At 43.2% G+C, this 27,995-nt stretch overlaps 1 protein-coding gene across 3 annotated transcripts; it reads right to left on the bottom strand.

Annotated features, from left to right (window-relative positions):
* Positions 1-38: 38 nt before the first annotated feature.
* kctd15b (potassium channel tetramerization domain containing 15b) lies at positions 39-27,995 on the bottom strand. Of its 3 annotated transcripts, none has more exons than XM_008297439.1 (5): positions 27,291-27,995; positions 24,417-24,592; positions 17,600-17,744; positions 12,432-12,737; positions 39-275 (listed from the first exon to the last, which is right to left on the bottom strand). In XM_008297439.1, exons 1-5 carry the CDS (start codon positions 27,297-27,299, stop codon positions 117-119), a joined length of 795 nt encoding a protein of 264 aa, XP_008295661.1. In that variant the 5' UTR covers positions 27,300-27,995; the 3' UTR covers positions 39-116. The 3 variants fall into 3 exon arrangements, with proteins under 3 accessions (XP_008295661.1, XP_008295659.1, XP_008295658.1); XM_008297437.1 differs by lacking the exon at positions 27,291-27,995 and adding an exon at positions 26,934-27,186; XM_008297436.1 differs by lacking the exon at positions 27,291-27,995 and having other exon boundaries at positions 24,417-24,619.

Below are 27,995 nucleotides of genomic sequence, written 5' to 3'. Positions count from 1 at the left end.
GAGGGGGGGGGGACGGGTGGGTGTGGGCAGGGTGGGGTGGTGTGAGAAGATGGAGGGAGTGTAGAGGAGGGTGGGGGGGGGAAGGTGTGTGTTGGCTGTCCCTCTCCCAGAACGCTCTAGTCCAGGGGTTCCTGTTTTATCCTGATGGGCGTGTTGATGGAGAGACTCCGCCGGTCCTCGCGACACAACACGTACTCGCTGAACTGAGACGAGTCCACGCCGCCTCCACATGACGCCGCCACGCTGAAGCCTTTCTGGAAGAGACGCTCCAGAACCTGAAGGGAGGACAGAAGAAGGAGAGAGGGCAATTAAAAACTAAAGAAATACTTTTCATTACAGATAGAGATGCAGGCTTCTGATTTTCTACTCGTTCAAGGAGAGGTTTTCAGGAATATGCTTATCCTTGCCAAAATAAAAGCGATGCCATTCGTACGTCTTTGTTAAAAATGCTGCTGCCGGTGTCAGAAAAATAGAATCAAGTGTATACCGTAATCTCTGGACTATAAGCCGCTACTTTTTTCACACGCTTTGAACACTGCGGCTTAAACAAAGATGCGGCTAATTTATGGATTTTTATGATTTTTACGAATTTGCCTCAAAGTGACATTAAGAGCGAAAGAGAGACTGAGGAAGTGTGTGACGAAGTAATTCTGAGACTGTTCAACTCCGACACTGAAGAAGACGACTTTAGTGGTTTTACTGCGCAGGATTAAGACATTATGACTTTTCCTGGTAAACAGCTGTAGTTTTTATTTTTTTAACCAGCTGTGCTACAGGCACAAAAAAGCATTCACGGGACGTATTTGTGTATGTTACCGATACGTATTTACTTAAAAGTGGCCTATAGACAAGTGCGGCCTACATATTCTTTTTAAAGTTAGTGGGTGTGGCTTATATTCAGGTGCACTCAATAGTCCAGAAATTACGGTAATCATTTAGGTCATTTAAATTTGTGTTTTTTATACATGCAGACATATATAACCACATGAGCTAAATGTAATCATTGTAAATAATCATAAGATATGTGAGGAAGGTCCATGTGCGAAATGCCCAAGACAGCTTTCATAAAACTGTTTTATTAGCTCCATCCAGCAGCTGCTAGCTTAGCTTAGCATCAAGACAGGAAAGAGGGAACAACAGCAGGTCTGGGTCTATCTAAAAATAACAAGTTTCACCTCCCATCACCTGTCAAGCTCCCACATGTCGTACCCTTTATGTAACCAGGAAAAGCCTAATCAAGATGAAGAATCTCTTTTACAGGAGCATCCTGCCCACGACAGGCAGCTGCATAATTTAAGAGCACTCAAAAGTAATTCAGGGGTCCCACCACTTAATTACATGCATAGCTGAAAGATACAAAAATGTAATTTGCTCAATAAGATAAACCTTTTAGGTGGTAAACATTATTTTGATGGGTTGGGTTGACTTCAAAATGTGGGTAATTGCATCAACCAAAAAATATGGGTAATTAAAACTCATATTTATGTGTTAGTTGATTTAAAACTGATTTCAAATTGAGATAACTTAAAATTAATATTTTTTTTTCACCTTGAGGTCAGAAATTCTCATCTCTGCCTACTAAACACTGGAGGAACTTATTTTATTAAATTTTCCAACTTAAAAACTTGTGATAATAATTATGGTAATTCCGTACATAAACAACTTGAAAAATATTTGTTAAAACCAAGAAAATACTCGTTAGAACAACCCAATCTGTGTGAGTAATCAACTTGTGTTTATGCTGCCAATCATTACACAAAAACACTTTTGGCTGTGGTTGTCTTTTTTGGTTAGGCGTCATTTTTGTAGAAGTTGTCACAACTAGCAAAGATTGCATTAACTTTTTGTGCTTAAGGCAAACCAATAACGTAATAACTGGCCAATATATTACATTTTAAAAAGCGCAAATTTATTACACTATTGGCTTCAACAAGGCAAAACATAATCTTTTTAGAGCAACATTACACATTGACATAAATATAAGTATCTAAATACGGTTTACATGAAGATTAAGCGTGTGTCACAATATCGTTAAATCACAATAACAAACGTTAAAAGCATCAAACTCAGCTGTAAGCTCATAGGAAGGAAGGACAATAACTTCTAATAACTTGTTTAACTGTATGTGAAATTTTATAATTCATCCTACATCCACCCAACCGGTCGAGGCAGATGGCCGTCCCTCCCTGAGCCTGGTTCTGTCGGAGGTTTTTTTTCCCCCGTGGAGGTTTTTGGTTCCTTCCCACTGTTGCAGACTGCTTTCGGACTGCTGAAGCTTATAGGAAATCCAAATGTTTGGGATTGTTGGGTGTTTCTGCCGTTGTTAAGCGCTATGAGATGACTTGTTGTTGTAAATATGCGCTATACAAATAAAATTGAATTGAATTGGTTATTCATTTACATGTTTGTCATCTGTTTATAATCAGTTACTTTTCTGTTATTTTCAGAGAAACAAAATGCTTGGATGAAAGATTAAAGCTGACGTGTTACACAAGTACGGTCAGAAAAGAGACCTCGCTGCCTCATGACGAACACGTCAGAAGAAGCTCCTTTGTCTAAGTATGGAATGTAGATTTAGTGTTTGTGATGTGGTCGAGAAGTCCACAACTCAGACATGTTGGACCATTCAGAATTCATTGTTATACGATGAATTGGTTGTCTGAGAGCAATGCTGGACAAATCCTGCTTTTCTCAGCGGAGTGACAGAGTACATTTCCGAGCAACCTGTCAGTATTTTGTGTTTTATGTTTTGGGGTCATGAGAGTGGCAGCAGTTCTCCACGTCGAAAGTCATCAATGTCAGGAATCATACAGGGGAAATGCAAATCAATCCTAACACGTACATCCATATGTGTCTGCCTTCAAGTCAAATAATGTTGCTTTAAATTCATTTAGTAAGATCAGGTCTTTAGGATTCAGGCTACCTCCCAGTTTGGTACACACTTTGGGAACAAATACTGAATCCTGGGAGCGGGGACGACATGTTTGGGTACTTTTTTAGTAAAAATAAGAAATACAAAGTCTGTAAATAAGAACATGGTAATGATTGAGTCTATTAGTGAATGAGGCTGATCATCCAACGCTTAGTAACAGATTTAAGCGCAGCTCTCCGTGCAGCATTACAAGGATGCCTGCATATATGTGACATCAATCCAGCGCTGGCCTCAAAGTGTTAAATCAGTGTTAGTAACAAGCCTCTTTTTGGCCTTAGAAGGTAGCCAAGTTTTGATTTGGAAATAAAAACCTTATTTTTAATGCCAACTTTCTCTGTAACCAACCGCTGGATGCGAAGTGTAAAAGAAACAGAGTCATCAAAGACAGTTCCTATTTATACAGGCTGGATTACAGAGTCCAGAGAAGCGGTGATGCATGGACTGTTTCAGAGCATCGTGATCAAAACCACCGAACAATTTATATGTTTCTTTAATCTACACAAAAACCAAAGTGTAAAAACGCAAAATCCCTGTTTTACAGTCCATTACATGGTGTTCTGGAGAATGTCTTGGTCAGGACCAGCTGCCAAATCATCACTCTTGGAACTTAGTGATGCAATAACTAGTTCAGCTCGTAACCCATTATAACACAGTGATCTCTTGATCTTACACTTTGGTTTTTGTACGACCTAAACCAACAAAATCCAATGTGTTAATTATTAACCATTGTATGTGCTGGCAGGTGGAGTTTGTGACCTTTTGGCTGCTGTTCTGACCCGTTTCCACTCCTTGTGCTAACCTGTCTTATCCAGTTGCCGGTGATGGATTCATATTGAGCTCATAGACATGAGAGCAAACAAGCACATTTTCCAAAGTGTTGAAGTTTTTCCTTAAATTTGAGTATATCTTTTTTTAAAAGATATTTTTTGGCTTTATTAGAAAGGACAGAGAGAAGGACAGGAAAGTGGGGGGAGAAGAAGGAGGAAGGACCTGCAGCAAAGGGTCATGAGCAGGACTCGAACCCATGACCGCTGGAAACTATAGCCCCTATACATGGGACGCCAGCTCAACCAGGTGAGCTACAGCGTATCTTTGTAATGTGATAAACAGAGTTTTTCTAGAATCAGACCACAACCAGACCTTTCTTCCATAAAAATAATGATGAACTGTGAGAAAGTTTAGCGGTACCTCATTACCAGAAACTTAAACTCCACGATGCACTTTCACTAAATGATCAGCTGCAGCCCATGTACGTAAATCACTGATAGGTATCACTTTGTGATATCCATCCATCCATCCACTCGCCGAACATCAACCTCAGATCTTCATCAGTCACAACACGCACCATGTGTCATTAACCCTCCTCCTCCTCCCAATCACACGTAGTGATGGGATAAAACCAGAGGGCACTCCGACATCACACCACCTCTGCAATATTCATGCCGCTTGTGCTGGATTGGCCACTGAACTGAGGGCATGAGCTCAAAGGGATGAGGAGAGCGGAGTGTGAGTGAGGTGTGTTAAGGGGCTGAGTGGAGCTCAGTGTGGTGATTACTGGAGCTCCTAATTTGAGTAATGAGGCTGGGGTGAGAGGAGAAGTGAGGTCCGTGAGCGAAAGAGAGAGCGACGTGTGGGGAATGAGGATGGCGAGTTATGGGGGGATCTGTGTGAGGACAAAGTGCTGGAGCTGCAGGGGGAGAACGGGAGACGGGGATGCATGTTAGCCCTCCAGTCGGGGCACTGATACATACACAAGTCCAAATAGAGATACGCTCAGGCACAAACACGTGAACTCCAACAACACTTTTCTCTCCTCATCTGCTGTAATCCACGTGGGATGTTGTTTTTTTTGGAGGGGGTATATATCTAAATCCCAGTGAGAGGAGTGCTGCGTATTTACTTATTCCCCTTTCCTTTTAATGGAGTGTGCAGTGCATGGAAATGAAAGGTCTCGCTAAGGGCTAACCCTTTCTGCAGATACTGAGCCAGAGAAGTTCAGGCAAATAGAATGGTTTCTTCAGACGCCTATACACACACACACACACACACACACACACTGACATATACACTCATGTTGAAGGATGATCTCTCTAATTACAGGAGCTAGAACCCCATCGGACGGCTAAAGTGGGGTGTTTAGGCTTCCAAGTTGAAGGGCTGCAGCCTCCCCTGACTGGGGATTAGCACAACACAGAAGAGCAGATAAATCACACACACACACACACACACACACACACACACACGGTCATGAAACATGTGCAACATTACAAACTTTCATATGCAAAATGCAAGAAATGCACGCAAACTTGTTGAGCAGACCTGACACCCCCTCACACCCGTTCCCCTCCTGATTAAAACTTAAATGTGGGTCGACGTGCTGCTTGTAAGCAGAAAGGACCACTCGGAAAAGTTACCCCTCCTCCCCCCTTTTCGTCCTCTGGCCATACGACGATGACAAACTCTGTAATTTGTGAGACAGAAGGGGCGGCAGACAGCTGATGGTGAGGATGGCTAATTAAGAGACCTGCCCAAGCATCAAACACTCCCAAATCCATGACAGACGACGGAGGAGCCTAACGATTATGGAAATGATATTACATAGTCTTCTTTGATCATTGCATCACATTGCATTTTTCCCCATCATCTCTTAACGCATGTGGGACTCTGTCATGTTCAGCAATGAATTTGGTCACAGAGGAGTATGGCCTGATCAATAAAGATAGTCTGAAAACACTTTTATCATTAATGCATGGCAACACAAAAGACTTAAGGATATTATTATAGATAGTTGTAACTGACTCAAGGATACTGTAATGACTATAAGAGGCCATGAAAAAACTTCACGTTCAGTTTGACACAGTGAATTATGTAGTGCCACAGGGGAATAAACAATACACTGAATAATTATGATGTATCCAAGCAAAAGGTTTCAATGTCCACAGGACAGTGTCCTGAAATCAATCCCTGCTGACAACACAAAGGAATGCACCCTCTTAAAAAGCTAAAACATGTCTGGTTGCTCAGTTTTGCGCTACATACTTGTGACTGCAGGCTTTCAGATCTCAGCTAATGTTGTACTTATGCAGATTTCTCTGCTTACTTTCCTGCCACACTTGAGCGAAACCATAACAAAATATTCCAACAGCGGGTTGCATGCGAGCAATCTGATTGGCCGAAGTCTCATTCCAGGCATCCACCAAACGGAATTATGTCTAATTAGCAGTCTTTGTTTTTTTTTTTTTTTGTCCTTTTCATGTCCACCACTTTGAACTTCAACACAGCCTTCCCTGCAGTATTGCTGCGGCCATGCTTGAAGTGTGCCAATGCCATTCTTGTTTTCAAGTCAGAACACAACAGTTCAGAGGACAACACTTAACCAAAGTTTGCTGTTTGTACTCTGATCTTTAGCTCTTCCTTTTGTCTCTGTGATCGAAGCTGAATAAAAGCGTCTCCTCGTCGCCAGTGATCCTCCTGCATTTGAAACGCAATAACCCATTCTCACAGTTGCGGGGTCGACATGGCTGCATAGGGACCTTCCCCTCAAACCGCTCAGCATTTAACCATCTCGCTGAGCTGCCACTCAAATAGGGGTTGTCATGGGGATGAGGAGGGGATGTATGAGCCTCTAACCTCCCAGCGTCGCAGCAAAGATGGCGAGGCAGGAATCAAAGTGGATGAGTCTCAGGGCTGGAAACCGGAGCACGATGCAATATTGATGGCCACCGGAGTGCACAGACACACTCAGAAGCCCTCTCAGGAGGAGCTGCAAGACACTCGCTCCTCGTGGCACAGGGCTCACAGCTGAATGACATATGACACTGTAGCATGTAATGGGCGCCGCACTCAGGGGGTCGCTTTTGTTTAACTATGCACAGTCTTTAATATGTGACAAGGAGCGCTAACTGCAGTCTCTGCGTCGCATCCTCTGCTTATCACAAGCATCTGGCATAAAACAGCCGTGAAGCTCCAACTCTTTCTAATTCTCTGAGCCATCTGCCGGCTCTTTTAGGAGTCACAAAAACGCTTTGACAATGCAGAATAAAAATGATGGTATCGCTGCGACTGAGCTCGCCATTGCAAATAAATAACTTAAAGTGTCTCGGAGTATCATGATTCACACAGGATTTCAGTTCAGGTGACCCTGGCAGTGTAAATACACAGTGAGCTCGAGAGGGAACAGAGGTGTTCTGGGTCAGGCCAGTTCTCTGAGGGACTGCAAGTAGTTCAGAGTAAACTGAGCAGACTTAAGCAAAAGAGCATCTTACATCACCTGACTCATTCAGTTAGCTTTTTTTTTTAAACTACATTTACAGTCAGTTGTTTCTGTCTTTATGACACTGTGCCAATAACATAACTTTAATTTATTCATATTTTGTACTAAATTACACAATTACAGTTCCTTTGAGATAAAATAAATAAATAAAATTCGAGCTAGTTGACAGATTAAATGATTCCAGAGTATGTAATTGTTAGAATCACCTACAATATTAAAATATTGCTTCCACAGCAATCTGTCAACAATAAAAACACAACACTATATTTTAGAACTTATTCTGCATCACTTTTACTGATTATATTTTATCAGGCCATTTGGTTAATAATAAGTACAATTTGAAACAAAGAGCTTTTCTGTGTTTAAACGTATTCATGCTGTAGTATTATCACTTTTTCCTCTTCTACTGCTGTGGTTACATTTAAATTATAAAATGTGTATTAAATGCTGCTCCCTGAAATATGATGGATAAATGAGGTTTTATGACACTTTGTTCAATTTATTTACGATTGTGCACACATGTGGCACTTTGCTCCTGTGTTCAATTTATCATGAAGTTTATATATTTTGTGAATCTTCTGATTAATTCTCTTTACAAACATCTCCGTCCCACTGCCTAACCAGGCTGCACACAACACACACAATTTATTTTTTTTACATTTCACCGTAAGCTACTGCTGAAGCCGTCAGCAGGCAGAATTGTCCGGTTTCTATCCTCCCCACAGTGCAGATTAATCTGCTTTCTCACCAGCCTGATGCTGTGTTGTGCCCACAGAGCCAGACAGGCAGTACGAGGGGGGACCCCAAACCACAGCAGCGTTAATGTCTGCCACTCAGGCCACTGAGGAGCACAGCTGAGGTGTTTGTGTGGCCTTGTCTGCTCTGATGAGCTGTGCTTTCTCTTTATACCCAGCGCAGGATTGATGGAGTGGCAGCGTGACATGTAAGAGAGTGTTGCGACGTGTTGCGTTCCCCGCCTGGGCAGCGAGGGGGACAGGGGGCCCGTCTCCACGACTGCCTCCGCTGTCACATTGATGAAGGACGGATTGGCTCTGCTCTGATCTGAGTGCTTCATCATGGTGATGTATGGAGCGGCGGGCCCGGCTCCTGCGCTGGGACGCGCGCGTGTGTGTGTACACCTCTGTGGCTCTTTGGCTAAATGTTTTCCCTCCGTTCAGTGCCTTTGCTGCTTTCTGTGTCTCACCGCTGGATCTACATCACAGCGCAGGTGGTTTGCATTATTCCCCTAAATTCCATTCATGACTTCATGGAGAATCACATGCCAAGGTGGAGCTGTTTATCCTCACCCTCTCACATTTAAATACACAAGACCAAAAAAACGAAAGAAGGGGCTAAATTTACAGTACACAATATGACATTGTTTGACTTTCCATCCACTAGAACCTCTCTTTGTAAAGTCGGTGCTGTGACTTGAAGATAATATAACAGTATTCCAGCAATTTGCTTTAAAGAGTAAGTGTTTAACTCTGAAGTATACACAATTTTACTGACCTTATGATTGTTACTTTATCTTTAAGTGAATAAAAACTAAAAAAAAATAAACTAAACAGGCTGCCAAAAGTATTACGAAGCGTTATGTTATCCTGTTGTGACCAAAGCACCAAAAGGTCTAGCAGTTTCCAGCCCGAGGCAAGACAGCAACACTAACTTAGTTTCCATAAAATCTCTATGACATATAATAACATTTAAATGTTGTCATGTTTCCATCTCTTTCCTGTCAAGAGCTCTTCAAAAACCAGCCCACTCATACAGTAAATAGGTTTCAGACAGCGCTGCATCTCCGTAAACATCCCTCCCCCCCGTGCACGCACTTTCTCCCTGGGCAGGGTGTGGTAGCGTTCCCCTGGGTCGGGGTCCAGGCCTGAAATCAGATCAGAGGCTCATTGTCTGGCAGGTAAGACGAGGATTATTTTCCTAACCTTCTCATACCTTCACGCAACAATGAGAGAGGACAGAATGAGTAAGTTGTTTAGAAAAATCTCCCCTTACACTGAAAAACACCTCCATCTGCTCCTTGTGTCCTCATCTACATCGACTCAATGAGCCGGGCCCCTCCACTGTGCGTGCGTACAGTATGTGAGTTTGTGCTTCTGATTGTTTTTTTAGGGGGAATGTTGTGTATCGGTGTGTCTTAAAGGGGCCGCCACGAGACAAAAAAATAAAATGAAAAGACACCACAACTAAAAAGCGCCTTCACAGAGACGGGCCATAATTTGAGACAAGAGGGAGCATCGCTCACAGGGAACCTTGAAGATCCAGCTCCTCTTGTTGTTTGTCTGAAAAGAGGATTTCAGCTCACCTCGCCTTCAGAGGAGCAGCCCAATAAAAACCCAAACAATAAAGACTCTCTCTCAGATCGTATTAGTCAGATGTGCTCACATCCCGTAACCAGTCTCACTGGTAAACAGAGTGGGAAAATGTTGTGTTAGTTGATGCGGCCAATTAATTATATTGTAAGTCATTTAAAAATCTATAAAAGAAGTATAAACCGGTTTAGGCTGTTTGAGAAATTGTAAGTATGGTATTAAAAAATGCAATACGTGTATTTCAATTGCCTTGAGCGGTGTTATATTGGAGTCTTTTTAAAAAAGGAGCTGTGTCTTAAAAAGGAGTAAAGCGTAAATTATGCATATCATTTTCCCCCCTTTCCATTTCTCTTCTTCATTTTTTCGCAGGAAAACATGGCCGCAGTCCACACGTGCTTTGTCCCACTCGCTCCGCTCTCCTCCCTGGAGGTGGTCTCTCACACTGGCAGGAAGGAGGTGGAGGTGCCAGAGTGCACTAGCCTGCCTGGGAGAGGCTCTCTGTGGCTGCTGGAGGGGTGAAGGCTCCTCCATGTGTTGGTTTGTTCATGGCTGTGGGCACTCAAGTGTGTTATATCGAGCCTGTGGTGTGAGACTGTTATGTTCCCCCCCCTGTTCTCCCTCTCTTAGACCTTTCTGGGTAGCACAACTATAAAACTAGTTTTCTGAAGTTGTTTTTAACATCTTACTGCTTCGCTCAACGCCCTGATCAGCTCTGCTTTAACAAAGGAGCCTGGACATCTCAGGCCATTTTTCAAACAAGTAGCTAACTCATTTGAAGATGGAATGCATTTGAGATAATATTCAAAGTGTAAGTAAGAAAAGGTTCAGGTTCTCATCATGCTACAAGAGAAACTCCCAGAGAATGAAATACTCCATGCGCTCTGGCTGTTGCTCCAGTGCAGCCATTAGCCCAGTTAGTGACAACAAGCTATTATCTCTACTGTGGCAAACTTCAATACAAAGGCAGACAAATCAACAACACCAACTGCCTTAAAGCAAACTTCTGAGGTGAAATTCCAGCTTACAGTCACAGAAAAAAAAAAACCAGCAGTGCATTTACCCGCCTTTATCCCGGCAAACGACATGAAATTGAAATCCACAGACTGACAAGGGACTCGGAGGCTGACCGAGCGAGCAGACTCCTCTCCCTCAGCAGATTCCATCGCGTAAAGCGGCTAAGTGGAGCTGCACAGTGGCCATCAAAGCCCTGGTTGTACACTACAAATGGCAGCCAGGTGTTTAAGTGTGTATGAAAGTGTTGAAGGGTGGTTGTGAAAAATGGTTTGCTTGCTCAGCAGAATCCTTTGCTGGATAGATTAAGGTGGAAAAAGGTGTTGTGCAGTCATGTTGACGGACTCAAAAGTGAAATGTCTCAGTGGAATGTGCATCCTGTGGCTAATCTCGAAGAGCGAACTGATCACACACGACATCCGAAATGCCAAATTAAATCTTAATGGATGCAGTATCTAGATTTAATGTAGACGAGGCGTTACAGTTAACAACGCAAAAGAATAATGCTTTTTATCCCTGAAAAAATAAATATTTAGTGAACACTTAACAACCAACTGAGCTGTTTAAGTAAAAAGCCAGCTTCCATATTAGAAACACATCAGCTTGCAGTGCTTTGTGTGACACACATACAGCGCACACAACTGTTTCATTGTGTTACAGTCACATCTTGTGATGATATACATTACATAATGTGTTAAGAGATTCACTTTAACACTTTATGAATCTGCTGTGAGTGTCCCACTTAAAGTTATTGTGCATTTTTTCCAAGAAGTATTCAACCTTACTGCTTATTGTGCGTTTTAACCAAATGCCTGCAGCAGCCACCAAGTTCAGCTCCACTGTTAGCTTCACTAGATGCTATGTTTGGTTTGCAGTTAACAGGGAGGTCACTTTTACATGTAAATGCACACCTGCTTTGCTATTTACTGTGTTACATTTTGTTTTTGTTGTCCAAGCTACCTACCCTGTTAGTGTGTAATTCCCAGTCAAACCCCCCTGACTTGCTCTGAGTTTAATTTTATCCCAATAATCTCCACACTCAGGACAACTCTGTGCGCCTAGAGCACAACAAGCCCTTTCCACCTTCAAACTACAGAGAGAATGCAGATATTCACCCGCATTCACGGGACCACAGCGGCACTGAAATCGACTTTGTATAAGAAAGCAGGTTGTGTTTCCCGCAGCTCAGGACTGCTCATTTTCTGAGTTAAGTTAAATCAACCAACTTTTCTTCCAGTCGTAAAAACACAACCTGCCGTTTTCATCACACTGTGACTTCTGGTTTTTAGAAAGACTTTGACTTCAAAATTGATGTAAAACTGTTTTTGACTATGCTGGTTATTTCTCGTTTGCTTAAGACTTTTTCAAACTGAACAACATTGCAAAAATTCAAGAGTATAAAAATATATTTCTAAGACAGAAGAGGTAAAAACAGGCAACAACATCTGTGTGAAACAAGCCTCTAATGTCAGGAAGCTTAATAAATGCTAATGTCAAGTCAGAGTCATACATTTTTCAATCTTGGTTATATTTAGAAGAATTGAAATTCATGGTTCAATATAATTCAGAAAACAAAATTATTCGACACCTTACCCTTGTTTTATTCTGAACTGGATGATATTCAGTTTCCTCGTGTAAGAAATAGTAAAAGTGTAAGGAAGTTCTCACTAGTTATCAACAATGACAATAACAAACATCATCTTACACAGAGACGGACGTCCTGCTGCTGTCAGGACATATAATAAAACTTGTGTAAAACTCTGTAGCTGTGTTTGGCATAAATGTGTAGATTAAATAAGATGAACCACATGCAAAGGGGGAGGTGTTTTTTTTTGTGCAACCACCTGTGAAACTACAGGTCCAGAGGGCAAGCACTGTGGTGAGTTACCTGGACTGAGTTGAGCCTGCAGTAGCCATTGAGGGGGAAGCGGATGACGTGTGTTGGGTCCTGGTTCCAGCCAGCGTTGACTGAGTTACACATAACGTCTCCAGTCTCAGGGAAGATCTCCTCTATGAGGACCTTCTCCCCGCTCAGGGCGATCCTCTCGCCCAGGTCGGGCGTGACTCGAACCACCAGGCAGTCGCAGGGCTGTGCCATCCGCCGCTGCTCGCGCTCCTGCTTCCAGCGCTCGAGCTCTTTGATCATGGGTGTCAGCTGGTAATAGCGCGCCTCCTCGTACAGCAGGTGGAAGTCCTGTGCAGGCAGACGAACATGGAGATGAGAGCAGTGAGTTTGCATGTGTGTTACAGTCCTCTTGGCTATATGTGTGACTAACGCACTGTGACTTTCGCTACATTACAGCTCATCACCAAGGTCACAGAGACGAAACCCTACACATACACAGCATTGTGCAACATTAAGATGACAGTAGAGGGTATGTTTGTGGGGGGGGCCTGATGGCTCGCCCACAGCAACTAATGATAAAGTGTCCTTGAGCAAGACACTTAACCTCTAATTACTCCAGGAAAGCTGCTCTGTCTGTGTCTGCACTTTGACCCTTCTACAGTAGTGAAACACCAACCGTGCAGCACAGGTGTGAACGGAGGAATAACTGATGGATCAGTGTCCTGCAACACTTCTTTTAGAAAACAATTTTCTATGCATGTGTGCCCTTTTTCTTGACTGTTTCTTTCAACAAACTTTTCCTAAGGAGTGCAAAGATCAGGGTACTGTGTCTCCTGGCAAATACATCCATCGTACTGTGCCGTAATGACAGCCATGTAGGAGTTGTTTTTTGCACTCCAGCATTCCTGGTAAGTTAATCTGGATAAGCATCAGACAAACACCGCAAACATAAATGTGAAAATATGACCTTTGTATGTCCTTGTGAAGTTAAAGATATCTAATGCCCACGAAACATCTCATTTGTTTCCATGTAATACATCTTCTGGAAAGAAGAACAATAAACCAAGATCAGTGATGGCCTCCGACCAGCAGGACAACACTCTCAATAAACACAGCATAGCCATGCTGCAGCTCTCCTCCACAGTAGCTCTTGGCAGAGCTGCGTTAGCCTTTAGCATGTTTTAGTGAGCCGACTCCAGAAAGGCCGTCAGTAGGGCTCCAGTGAAGTGGGATGGTGCATTCCTGTGTGCAGACAGTCAGCAGCAGATTGCCTGACTCTCCCTCCCGGGCAGGGCTTGCTGGGGGCCATTTGCCCCTGCGCTCTTGCCTCTAATTTCCCACAAGACCAGATGGCACCATCATTCACCGCTACCATAGAAAATACGGGGAGGCGGAGGTTCGCTATTGGAGGCAGACGGGAGGTGAGGAAAAGATACGTGCAAGTGAACATGAGGACAATCATCAGCCAAGGAGGTTTTTAATGTATTCCTCACATGGAGGGAGTTTTATGTTAATGAGGCTTGTGGCCCGATGTTAAGCTCCTATTAGAACAAGATTTAATTAGGTTACACCTAAATGCTGCAAATCTTTCTGCTAAACAATTAGTAATTAATAAATCTGTGCTCCGATTAGTGTTTCGCAGTGACAAAGAATGACAGCTTAATTCATTCTTAGTTTATTACCTGCCATCATTGACAGTCAAAGTTTATTCTGACATGACACACAGGTTCATCGCTCCTGGCTACAGCTAGCTTCAGCGTATGGACACTGTAAAATCAAATCAAACATCTGATTTGGTTACATATTTAACAGATACAGATAGGATGAGGATGCTGATTGTGGTGCAGCGAAAAGTCTGAACACCCTTGAAAAGTGAGACGATGTGTGTTTGCGCTGCAAAAACAACATATGTTTCATATAGTCTGCATCATTGGTGGCTGTGGGTGCTGGGTGCCGGGGCTGCCAGGGAGCCCTGATCTAAAAAGGGTTTTTTCCCCTTTCCTTCCCCGGACCACTGCTGGGCACAGAAACAGAGCATGGCAGCAAACAGCATATTCATTAACCCTGCTGCTTCTGTCAGACTCTTTAGCCTTGAAAAGCCTCCCTCACTGTTTTACCCCTTCATCTAAACTGTGCCTTCATCTGAGGCGTGTGAACGACACCCAAATACAACTCCATCTGGACGGAGCGTTGACGCAACACATCTTAAGCTGGCGGTCTAATATTTAAGATTTCAGAATGCGAGAGAGGGGGTGGAGGTCCTTTTTTTTCCCTTTTTCTCTCCCTTTCTCCCTTTCTTTTTTCTCCTGGCCTTCTTGCTGCAGCTGACAAAACTCATACTGAGACGCTCCCCTTCAGGCAGCTCTCTGTATCAAAGTGTAGCTCCTCATCCTTCACAGGTCTGAAGCCATGGATGGATATGTTTTTTACAGGGGTCTGTCTGCGAGGCACTTTAGTCATCCTGAGCAGCGCAGAAAACAACAGAGTAATCCTAAGCGCTGAGGTGAGGATGAGAGGGAGACAGGGCCAACAGCTCCGTCCTGGCTGCTGAAGCTGCTGCTACTGCTGCCAGCTCTACGAGACAATTCATCCCCCAATCCCGTGTCCAGACAGCCCGTTTGAGCTTCAAAATAATGATCCGACCTGATCGCCCACCGGCAAGGCAACATTTCAGGGAAGGACAGAGGGAGGGAGAGACAGAGAAAGAGAAGAAGAAGAAAATGATGGAAAATGTCACTATGAGGGAGTCGGAGGACGGATAAAGACCTACCATATGTTTTGGACAAAAAAATGACCAAACCCACGCAAGTGGAGCTTCACAGGTTGTTGATTAAACAAGTCGCTGAAGAAAAATCCAGCCAACTCTCATACAGCGGAGACAAAAAAATAAAAACACAAGCTCCTGTCTGTTATTTTTTGATACGTAAAGTACGGAAGAATTGATTTAAAGAGCAATACAAAAGCTTGAGTAATCCAACACAGAAACCACTAACTCTTACCGGTTTATAACCATGCCCTCGATATGACTGAGCATTGCTTACACTCTCGTGATTAATTGTAGTTTGAATAATGAGATGAGGGAGGATATTAATAGTGAATATTTTGTTCCACTGATGTAGGCTGAAAAATTTCTTTTCCTATTCTGCTCAGACTTTCACATTGATTTAGCAAAACACACAGCGCCGTGGCTGCCAGCAGCAGAACAGACCCAGCCCTCGGGCGACGGCAAGCCTGATTGTGTTCAGATAAGGACATGCTCAATTCCGCCTCGCACTATTTGCATTTTTTTTTTCCCCGGCTTCACGCAAATTGAAAGGTATGCAGATCAACAGAGGCTTATGTGAGGGGATCGTAATGAGTTGAAACAATGAAGTCCAATGCATTCTCTTCAAGCGTGGTGCCTGATTGGACTGTCAAGACTTCACAGAAAAAAGGGGGGGAAGCATGAATAAGAAGGGAAAAACTAATCGGTACTGACTCAGGCCATCATTTGCCAAAATATGCAGGGCTTTCATGTCATGTTCTGTTGTCTGAGGTTTGGCTCCTGTTCAGACTATCCGTGAGGCCCGGAGAGTTTGCCCCTGGCTCTGAGTGGCTTGGCCTCGCCTTGTTACCTTGTAGAGAATGATGAACAAGCGCCAGCCCAGTGAAAAGGTCACGCAAGTTAAGGTGGAGTAGAACTGAAGAGTAGAATACACCTAGGAAGCAGATTCACTGAATAAAAACCTTGAGAAGGAAGGTGCTGAGGGCAGAATATATAATGATTCTGACAAAGCCACATATGGTTGTGTGGGTACTTGTTAGGTGACACGAGCTCGCTAGTAATGCCAAAAATGCACCTTCTCATTATTTTTTATATGACCCACTGTGCGCCGTATGAAAGCGGACCACGTATCGACAGTCCTGCCAGGAATTTTCATTCATTGTGTTCATTCCAGCTGTACGAGGCATTTTAGTATCCTTCAGCTCGTTGTTTTGGCTTTATAGCGGTAACTTCATCATTTAGGTTCTCTCTCACCGCCCTTATGAACGCTGCTCATTTTCAGCAGCAGGCAGCTGTTTTCGCTAAAGAAAAAAAAAGCTCTGCTATATCAACTAAATGACACCTGGCCAGAAGCAAACAGCAGGCAGACAATGTTAGCAACAAGCTGGCGAAGTGAACATTATGAAAACAGATATTTTGGACATTGGACTCGGAGATAAATACTAATCTTGCTCCGTTTTAAAGTTGAACACATTCCACTTTAACAGCTGTTAGCTCAAACAATCCTTACTGTTTGACTCCATCAATCAATCTGCACAGCTCACATCAAAAATCATCTATATTCATCTCACCAATAACCTAATAACAGCTTGTACAGAAACAACAAAAACATTCTTAGAAATCAAACTTGTGTCGCCATAAACATGTGCTTTGGATCATTTAAAAATGGTAAATACATCATGCAGACACCAGAACAAGAGCCACGTGTGCTGCCCCATTAGTCTAATCTGGACCAAAGCGGACTCAATGGGCCGCAAAGAGTAAAGGGTGTGTGTGCACAGCTGCATGTATATATGGATAAAGAAACACGCTAGCAGGTATTAAACTGCTCCTACATTCCATACCTTTCCCTGCGAGTCCCTGACTCAGAGCGAGACTTTCTGTCTGCGTGGGAGGTCGTCATCAGAATGCGGCCGAGCAGAGGGGCGTTGAGGATGTTTCACCTGGGCTCACCTCTACACAAAACTACTCCGGGTGAAAAACAACAGCTCAGGGCTTTGGCACACACATCGCCAGGCCATGCTCCCGTTAGCCAGTTAGCATTCTGTGTACTCCAGCCGAGTCGTGCTTCTTCTTCTTTTTTTTTTTTAACTCCCTCTCTCTCTCTCCACAATTCCTAATTACTGCTTATGCTTATACTACAGGTAATTAATGTGTTGAATGGGAGGAGGGTGAGTCTGCATTGTGAAAACACAACTAGTGGCTCTGTTGTGGCATCAGTGCTGTTTTGGAAACAAGCCACCAATGAGAGGACAGGTAAACATTCAAACAAACAAACATATTTAGACTTAAAAGTATTATTTTCAGAAAAATGTGGGAAAAAAAAAAAAAAAAGGGAATTTGAGACAACACCAGTGCATGTCTGGGCAAACAGCTTTACGTGCTTTTTTTTTTGTGTTGTTATGTTGTGACACACAGTACAGTATGTGTTGGTGCGGATATATACCTTGAAGTCATCTGGAAGGAGCAATTTGCTGGTCCTGAGGAAACTGAGAATGTAGCGGAATATCTCGCCGTCCCGATCTATGAAGTAGTGCTGCTTCAAGCTGTCCAACACGATGGGCTCGGTGCCATTGAACAGACGACTGATTCTGAAAATTGAAATACACACACGCAAACACGCGCGCACACACACACACACACAGGCAGCCGCACACACAAACACAGGCACACGACGGAATGAGCCAGCTCCCTTCGAAATGCATGAAACAATTACCCTCCATTTATTTTTCAATTTTATTAGCACTAAGCTTGAAATGCATTAGCATCCCAGGTTGAAACAAGGGGCTTAAGGCACAGTTCCTCCATTTCAGACTTGTTTGAAGTGTCCCTTTTGCAGAGAGATTACAACAACACACGCGCTTGCTGCTTGTACTTACAGAAATTAATGGCATGAATGTAGCATTACAGCTCTATTATTCCATCTGTCAGAGAGGTGGAAATGAAACACAGGGAGGAAACGGTGAAGGGCCACATATTAATTTGAGGGAGAACATGTGGAAAAAAGATATTTTACTTTTACAGTTTGATTGAATTTAGGAGAAATTTGCTCTCCTATACTGTATGCCACACTGTTTGTGTTTAACACAGAGGGAGCATTTGTAGGGATGCCCTTCATGTGCTGCGTTGTGTTGATAGGAAATTCTGCAGATATATTGATCAGAAGATGAATTCATGACTCAAATCAAACAAATTTCTTCTGAAATCTTTGCAAGTTTTATGAGATGACATAAAAGAAAACGCAACATATTTGCCTTTAAAAATACAAATATTTGTTGTCAGGGGTGTATTTTTGGAGGAAAAACATGACTTCAGTCCACCAAGGTGTGCTGCATTTTCATTTAGTTTCTCCTATAATAAATGTACTGATCAGCCTGAGTTAAATGCATATTAATTGTGCAGGACATCCGAACGCACCACGTGAATCTATAGACGCTTTTGTTTCATATCTAAAGGCTGTATAGTTTAAAAGAGAAAATAACTGAAGAGATAATGAAAATAACATTACCCAAAATTACATCAATACTGTTTTCCTACTAAAAGTCCCAACAATTAACTAAAAACAGTAATTAGATGTATGCTGTTAAGCTTTCAGCAAATATTGACAAGACTTTGGTGCAATAATAAGACACTTGTTGCTGCCTGGCGTCCCACGGTTAACCCCTTCCACTAGTGTACCGCAAGATTAAGGGCTTAGTTGAAGTTGGCTACAGGGGCTCATCAAGGCAAAGAGTGGAAATTGCTGTTATCTTTAAACTTTCATCACACCACGTTGGCGCCGTGCCTCGAGATACCCTTGGACAGATATTCATTTCCCCTCGTCTTTGTGTGGTTTTCCTGCCGCTTACCTGCAGGTCCCTCTCTCGCTGGTCTAATAATCTCATCCAGGCACCTCCACTCTATCTGTTTGTTCATTTCCAAATGTTAAATATCCCTCCTTAATAATTAAAAAACACTTTTTTTTCCTTTTTTTAAAGCGTGAGTAAATATCGAGGACGGGGTTTGTGCAAGCGCTCCATGTTGTTAAACTTTCCGCACTGTGAAGAGCGATAATTCACTTTAATTTGGTGACTCATTTTGAAACACATCTTGCTTCACCCTCAGCACAGAAACCTGGAATGCCTGCGCAGTGTAAATAAGCTGTACTACTGATTTACACAAGAAATCTGTTGCACGTAACCTCCTTAACGGCCTCGCTGCACATTTACAGTACTACATCGTCTCGCTGAGAAACAGCTCTTGGCAGAGCGCCGCGTCGCTGTTATTATCATCATTTTGGAGTAATCAGCACTTCAATCACAGTAACAGCTTCTAGGTTGGCTGACAAAGTTGCATGACAAAGAAAATCATAAAACCTATTTGCAAACACGCCGACCAATGCACGCATGCGGCGCTGCCTGAGCTCTGGTGTTGTCAATTTCTATTACGAGACACTGGAGCCATAGTGGGAATGTAAATGAACAAACAGCAGGACCGTGTTCACTTTCAGACTCATCTGACTGAATTTACAATTCTCCACTTTGTAAAAGTGCGTAAGCTCGTATTTAACGGTTGTATCATGTATCTCCTGACCCCGATGTGTCGGCTCCACACGATGAAGCTATGAAGTCAAATTCGCCCTGTCTCTTTTCTTTGACTTGACTGTGTGAAGAAGCAGAGCAAAGATGGTTCTCCCTCCCTTCTCTCCCCTTCTGCCATCCTTTCTCTCTTTCACTCCCTCTGTCTTTCTTTCTTTCTCTCTCTCTGTCTCCATCCTTCTCCCTTACTCGCTTTCTCTCTGGAAATCGATGCAAAATGCTTTATAAAAAACCAATACTCATCTCCCTGTTTTGCCCGAGGTGTTCCTTTCTCATATGGTCTTGCAATTCTTCCAGCTAGAATTTCACCATACCCCTCCAGGCTAACTCTGTTTTTCATCTCCACTTTTTTAAAAAGCAATTAAAATGCTGCCTGTTTTTCTTTTTCTTTCCCTCTCTTCTACTCCCTTCTCTCTCTCTCTCCCTCTCTCTCTCTTTCTCTCTCTTCTGTGTTGGTCTCCTCATTTTTCCCTTTTCTGTTAAATCCCTGAATTGGAGGGGGGGGGTTGTTTTTAACAGGTAGGCAGAGAAAAGGGTGTATGTGTGGTGTGTGTGTGTGTGCATGTGTGTGTGTGTGGAAAGAGTGGGGGCTGCATAGAGAAATTAAGAGACACGCAAACAGACGGGCCAAAAGACAAAGAGATTGATGGGGAGGAAGAAGAGAGGGAACGACGGAGATGCTACGACAGAGAAATCAGAAGAAGAAAATATACAGAAGAGGAAAGAGCACAGAGAGAGATAGTGTGGGAGAGAAAAAGGTTTGACAGACCTACAAAACTTAGATAAAGAGAAAGAGTCAGGGAGAAGGAGGGAGGTGGTGGGTGTAGGAGGTTATCAAGGACAGGAACAGCTCAGATCTCCCACCCCAGCGGTGCCAAGTGAGGGCAGGCAGCGGGGCAGTAGGTGGGCAATATCTGGCAGCAACCTCGCTGCAGCAGCTCCAGCCGGCCAGCGGCGGAGAGCTGCCAGAGACGTGTCCTCCGGAGGTGGGAGGAGGACCCGGCGCAGGTATCACTGATTCTACTACAACAGATGCTATCTGGAAGCTGAAGCACTAATGGACGCCTAATGAAGGCAGCATACCGGCCAGCTTCCTGAAAAGTGAAGCAAACACACCCAGGGGTCTCGGTGAGCTCGAGCAGCCTGACAGGTCTGACCACAGTGACTCTGACTAGAAGAGTGAGGAGCTTCAAAACCCAGATCGCTGCTGTCACTGGCTCCCCATTCGCTGAGTTCTGCTCAAAGCAACTGGAGAAATACTCGATAAACTGATGGTTTTCCAAACAAGCTCTCCCAAAGGGTGCGTGATAAAAGTTTCAAAACAAGGAATACAATTTTTACTTTTGCTGAGCATCATGACTTATGAAGAATTCATGAGAACCAAGTTCCAGCGTAACTCTTCACGCCGTTTCACATTTTAACATGTCAATACAATCAGCAAAAGCAACGAAAGCTTCCTACACTCTGCTCTGGGATTAACTTTCATTGTGTGCAGCTTTATTGCCCCACATTTGCCCATATGGGTCCATGATGGGATTTTTTTTCCCTCAGAAACTCAATTGTGCATACTATAAACAGATAAATTGACTGCATTAATACAAACATCTCCACTCCTGTTCTGACAATATGTGTTGCAAACAGTCACAGTATTTTTCTGCAGTTCACAAAAACATTTTATCTGTTACTTTGCGGTTGCGTAACGTGACTATTCCTGCTACAGAGCAACAATTAATTCTCGTTATTATTTAACGTTAAGTAAATAGAACTAAAAGTCTTATTTAACAGTTAGTTTTACTTTGGCTCATGGCACTGCGTTCGTGCCATATACCCTAAAAACAAAGGCTTAAGAATGAAATTAAAGGGAAATGAAAGGAAACACAGCTTTTTTCCTGAATCTTATGTAAAGTGAATGATGATATAATCGTCTGCTGTGTTATTTATAGTGAGCGCAGCTTATAGAAAAGTTAACTACTAGATATGGAGGACCACTAAAAAAGCATAAAGCCAGCGCAGATCTATCATCTCTGGACACAGACGACTCGTCTTCAAAGAGAAAAATGTCCAGTGGTCCTTTCAAAATAGTTTCCTTGTCTGTGGAACATTTCCCCTAATTTCCTCAGCTTCTGTTCAAGTGACTGCTGAGACTGTCCTCTTTGAGAGCTACACAGAGTGCGCATCAATGTTTCATGACCCCTGTCCCTTAATATGGCCCACACAGAAGAAGATGAATAGCCACACATTAGTTACTAGACTAACTTTCTCTTGGCATGCTGCATTATTTAGGGGCCAATCTATTAAAAGTAATCAGCAACTTCAAACTCCTTAACCCTGCTCTTTCAGTCGTCACGTTTCCAGCTTTTGCCAGTGCTGGACCGGACGTGGCTGAACGCGGCGTACACGGTTGTGCCAGTGTAATTGTTTTGCTTTCTGCTGTCAGCCATTATCCTAATTCACACAAAAGGGCCCCTCCTTCCACTGGCTCCAGTGGAAAGTGGAGCCCCGAGGCCAACTGTACGCTGAGGAGGCTGGGAGAGAGAAACACTGAGTGTATGCGTGTGTGTGTGTGTGTGTGTGTGTGTGTGTGATCCACAGTGAGAAAGAAACAGCAAGAGACAGATAGAGGGAGAGAGAGAAAGAGAGACCGAGCTAAGGAGCATGTGTGAAAAAGAGAGAGAGAGAAAGAGCAAAGAGCACTCCAACCAACACTCACACTGATATCCGGTCTTTACTCGCACTGTAAAAACACTGTTTGGATGCTCTGACATGACTCTGTGCTGCATTTGCACGGTGCCCTGTGTGTGTCCCCCCCAATGAATAACTTCTTTGTAAAGTGTAAAGCTGCATCTGAGCATAAAAAATAATGGAACACAATAGACATAATACACAAATAGGGACGGAAAATGAAACTGAAATTTATGAACTATATCCGCTGGATAAACATAATATAGGAGTGAAACAGAAGGAGGCAAAAAAAATATCGCCTTAACAACGAAAACAAAGATAAACCCTCGTCTGGGTTGAGCTTTATTTTTCTCATGACATGTTGCAGTGGAATAAAAAGGGAGAGTTGTCAGGGATTTCCTGTCAGCGGACTCCATGAATATCAAGACTTTATTACCAAGGGATTATGTGGATTGTTTCCTGTAGCCAATTTGGCAGATTTTCTAACAACCTGGTGTATGTTTACGCTGGCCCACATGGGACTCAGCTGATGCCGAATTGAAACCAGTATAATGCAACGAATGACACACTGCATTAGGAGAAAACACAGCGGGGCCTAAACTATAAAGGAGGAAAATTCAAATCAGAGCGAGAGAGAGAAGATTTTTTTTTAATATATATATATTATTAGTTTTATTTGCTTGCAGAGCTACCTCCGGTCGGTGGTGTCACCTTGTTTGTGGATGGAGCTAAAAACGTGAAGAAAGTAGGAGGACGGATTACCACCAGCTCTTACACAATCTGAATCATCATGACTAAATGTTACAAGTGTGAAGTGCGACAAAAATATAAACCTTGTGAACATAACTATCAGAAGTGTGAGAGAGAAGAGGGCTTTTCTTTTCTCTGCACACACATATTAAGTTAATAGAAAAGTCACTGTTGTAGCTGTGAACATTTGAAAGTTTGACTGCAATATAATCCATATTTTGGGCTTCTGTTGCAATCAATTGAAAGTGTGGGGGGTAGGCAGAGGGACAGTAAGTGGGTTATAAAATTATATCATGATTATATTACCGCACAAAACAGGAGTATATAGTGTTTTATTAAAATACACCTCGAAGATAGCCCAGCGTTCGAGCACCAGCAATGACAATAAAGAAGATGTAATAGTGGTAAATTCTGGCTCTAAAATAGCCAACAAAATCAATATGTAACGCGCCAATGAGCTAGATTTTAATCAGATTTGAAGCTGCCCTACATCAGCTCTGATGACAGGGTTCCGCACATTTACGTCATTGTTTTTCCTCCAAGGATTCCTAACAGCACCACTGATCTGCTGGCAAAAAAGAAAACTAAAAGTCTGTGAAAGGGAGGTTTAGAGAGAGAGAGAGAGAAATTGTCTGTGTGCTGTCAATTCACACAAACGCTAGCATTCTCATCAGCAGTAACACGTGCCAGAGATACCTCATGAAAGGAGATAAAAAATAAAAGCTTGGGAGGTATTTATTGGACAATTAAAATAATCACCATTAAAACAGACAAAAACAATCAAATCCATCATTTTAAAGGTAAGAGGGGTTTAGAAATAATGAAGGCAGCAGAAATGTTCCCACATGGTTTGGAAAGATAATAGCTTTGGAGGCTAATTATCACTATAAAAGTTGCAGCACAATTGTCCCAATGCCAGTCAGCTAAATGACTTGTTAACATCACAAATCCAATTAGACTTAATTGAGACAAACACCAGTCAAATAATGTAATAACTGATTCACTGACTAAAATGCAATATGAAGCTATTACACAGAGATAGATTTAAATCTACTTGAGGATTTAATTAGGAAATGTTTTCCACTATTAGGTGGATTAAGAGACTTCAGTTCCCATAAACGCAGAACTGGCTCACATTTAAAACAAAAAAAAGCAACAAGACCCAAATCCAGCCTCAACAGTGATTTTTAATAAATAAGAAAAAGAATTTATAAAGTGAGTAAAGCATGACAGAAAGCCAGGGACGTGTCTTACCTTGAATCTGGGTACTTGGTGAGGGTGGCCAGGCTGCTGGTGTACATGTGTCCCCCGACATCGATGTGCACCGGGGCGTTCGCCTTGGTCAGCTGAGCCGGCAGAGGGATCCCCTGGGCGGCCAGAGGAGAGACCGGGGACCGGGTCAGAGACAGCCGTGACATGCTTCTTCCCTCCTGAAAGCAAGTGTAGAGAAAAGCCATGGGAATAAAGGTAAAGGGGAAAAAAAGAGTCAACACAGTGATCCTACACAGGGAAGTAGATAGTATCCTCTCTGAATGGTATCAGATCACTTCCATGTCTGTCTGGTCGCATATTTAGCCTGGAAATTATTGCCACCGCTCTAATTAAGTATGTTTGCATCTTTTCATGCAGCACCGCGGGCGAGGATAGGAGGATGCTTATTAGAGAACCGGGGTGAGAGAGAGATAGAGAGAGATAGAAAGAGAGAGAGAGAGAGAGAGAGAGAGAGAAAGAGGGGGGAAAGAAAGAGGGAGGAATGCTAGGTGTCAGCCTCCAGGGGAATAAAATAAACTGCTGCTGCAATATTCTAATTAAAGGTCGCCTTATGTGTTAGACGTGATGCGCCCAGACACCCCAACCACCAATCTGAGAGCAAGGAAAACACGGCGGGGAGGGAGGGTGCAACTTTTCCTCCAACACACACACATATACCCACACATTCAACTCTCAAAAAAAGGGAAAAAAAAAAGATTAAGGTGATCGCTTGTCATGTGACTACACACACACTTATGGGCACATGAGACTAAACATGCGTAAAAACGCACCAGAATTCAGCTCAAAGCAGAGAAAGCATCAGGCTGCTGTCCACATGACAGGCCAAATCCACTAAGCGTCCAACTCCACGAACACTGTGGCCCCAAATCACGTTTTAACACAGTCTTGCAAAAGAACAACAACAAAAAGAGAGAGAGAGCTCGCACTGCGGAGGCACACAGTTGGGACTGGAGTTTATTGGGAGCACGCCGGGGCACGGCGAGGTCAGCGCGGAGCACAATTTGATTTACTGATGAAATGTTTGAGAAAATATTTTTAATTCACTTCGATACGCCGCCATTTGATTCCCGCACTGCTTCAGGAGGAGCAGAGGAGGCGTTTATATCCAACCTACTGGTGCGTAATTTGTTTGCCAGCAGCAGCAGGTAAACTACACAACCTCAGTCTGGCCACGTTTTAATGTCGGTTAGGAAGCATATTGTAAATCAGAGAAGGAGGGCACGATGCCAGGCTGATTTAGATTGTATGGGAAATTAGGTTCTTAAAAGGAAAATGAACAAACGCTTACTGTTCCGAACTTCTTTCAACGTTGTGACCACAGCCTAAAGGTCACAGTTCATCATTACGCGCGTATCCCCGAGCCTGCAGGCTGTGGCTGAAATACAGAGCTTTCCTTTACTAATACTTGGGAGTTTCTGGGTTTAAACAGATTCAGATAATACAATTCCTGCCTTCAGTATATCAGCAGGGCTGATCGGTTTGTTGGGCTGTTTCACTGTCATTACTGCTAAACTGAAAAAGGTTGTGAAAGTCCAGATCATCCCTGCGGCTCCGAGACAAGAAGCGCCACCGGGCATAAAGTGAGACTGGAGCCTCTTTTTTTTTTGTCCAAGGGTGTTGCCCTTCTCACAGCAGTATCGTGTTCGTTTAATACGATTACAGGAGGACGGGATTACATTTCAAATCCCAGGAAAGGAGCAAAAAAAAAAAAAAAACTTGGAGAGACTTAAGAAGTTTGCACACGGACACACACACACACACACACACACACCGGGCTGTCCCACCGCCGGTTCCTCTCTGTGTCACCACCTAATTAAGCAATTAAATCACAACATACGTGGATATATGAAAGGGGAAAAAAGGAAAATAGAGGCATAAATCTCCCAATCGCATCAGAAATTCAATACCTCTTTTTACCCCTAATACACACACACACACATGCAGACACACACACATCATTTAGGATAAATTCCTCCACAAAATCACAGCAGCTATATAAAGGCATCAACTTTCTCCTCAGAGCTGCTGTCTTGCCGCCTCCCTCCCTCCTCTGACCCCCAGCTCAGACACCGTGGTCGATTTCACACTTCATGACATCCACATAACCCAGATGGACCCACGAATTAAAATAATCAGAGAAAGAGGACGGAAACGTTGAGGAAAATAAACAATGCGATTCAACACCCGACTCTGCACGAACAGCACCAGCCCGAGCTCTGCCTTTAATCTAACCAAATTCTCAATATGGCGTCTTATTCCTGCTGTACAATTAAAAGCATAATCCCGACACGTGTAATTCACAACCCGTTTGATAAAACCCACACGTGTTTTCTGTTCAGTCTGCGAGAAAAGACGGAGGAAAAAGGCACTTTGGGTCGAGCAGCACACTCTCCCAGCACAGTTCAACTATCCTCTTCGAAAACTGGTGAAGCCCGCACTGTGTGCGTAAAAAAAAAAAAAGACAACATTGGATTCTGTAGTATAAAATTGTCACCCTACCGTTTCAAACATTGTAGGGAGTCCAGAGGAAATCCGTGCCGGCGGTCAGTCCCAGCTGCTGTCCGCGTAACCCCCAAAATTTTCAAATATTTTCTCCAAATGCCCCCGAGTTTGTGACAGAACTACACCGCCATCCAGCTCCGGTATACGGACCTATACTGCCGCACGGAAAAGCCAAGTCTTTTCTCCGTATCCCACACAAAACAGTTTTTTTTCTTTCTCTAAAAGACACTAGGTTGTGGCCGGGATCGACTGCTTGCAAAGAGTCTCTGTGGCTTTAAAGGCTCTATTGCAAGGCTGGCTCGACCTGTCCTCACCAAGCTTCTTTGTACCAAAGCGCACAGGAAGCGTCCTTACCTTGAACATAGATGAGATGATCTCCTTCCCCTTCTCTGCTCTTATTTGGATACGCGTAAAATGTGCGCTCTTGTTGGAATCCTGCTTCGTATTTCAGCTTCTTGTCTGCCTTTTTGCCTAAATGAAACTGCCCCTGTGGTTTGTTATGAGAAGAAGAAAGCCAATAATCCTTCTCTAAATAACAGAGCGGAGCTAAAAAAGAAAATTCTTGCTCCGGGCTGCCCAAGCGCCTCTGGGCCAGGGATTAGGCTACAATTAGCTCAACTCCACTCTCTCGCCCAGGCAATTTTCTCAAGGAAGAAAACGTGATACCCCCCTGTTCCCGAAATTATGACTACACAGATATAATAACTTATCTTATTTTTTCCGGCAAAAGTAGACCGTTCCCCTTAACGGTGTGAAGTTGTGATTTAGAGGGGGTAGGAAACCTAACAGGCAACTGTCAGTCGCTCAATAGATTTAGAGCAGCAAAAAGCAGATTTTAATCATTGTCATTTCGTCTGATGTAATAGTTCCCCAGGCAGTCCAGCTAGCAGGAATACATTTCCATCTCCATCTCCAGCCTAAATTTAAAGTTTAAAGCCAGCCGGGCTGCCATAGTCCTCCACTCAGGCAACATATAATAAAGGCGCAATAACTTGTTGATAAAGTCTCAGCAGAAAAAAAAAATATGTTGAAAATGAAGAGATATCCTTGAACCAATAT

Source organism: Stegastes partitus, unplaced genomic scaffold, assembly GCF_000690725.1.
Source record: "Stegastes partitus isolate 25-593 unplaced genomic scaffold, Stegastes_partitus-1.0.2 Scaffold1221, whole genome shotgun sequence".
NCBI lineage: Eukaryota > Metazoa > Chordata > Actinopteri > Pomacentridae > Stegastes > Stegastes partitus.
Note: the sequence above shows the minus strand (reverse complement) of the source record. Positions and strands in the feature narration are given on the sequence as shown.

Coding starts and splice junctions, on each gene's coding strand:
- kctd15b (XM_008297436.1), bottom strand. CDS start 24,619: ATGGCTTTTCTCTACACTTGCTTTCAGGAGGGAAGAAGCATGTCACGG. Junction 12,738..17,599: donor TCCTTCCAGATGACTTCAAG/GTATATATCCGC, acceptor CTGCCTGCACAG/GACTTCCACCTGCTGTACGA. Junction 276..12,431: donor GCAGGCTCAACTCAGTCCAG/GTAACTCACCAC, acceptor TCCTCCCTTCAG/GTTCTGGAGCGTCTCTTCCA.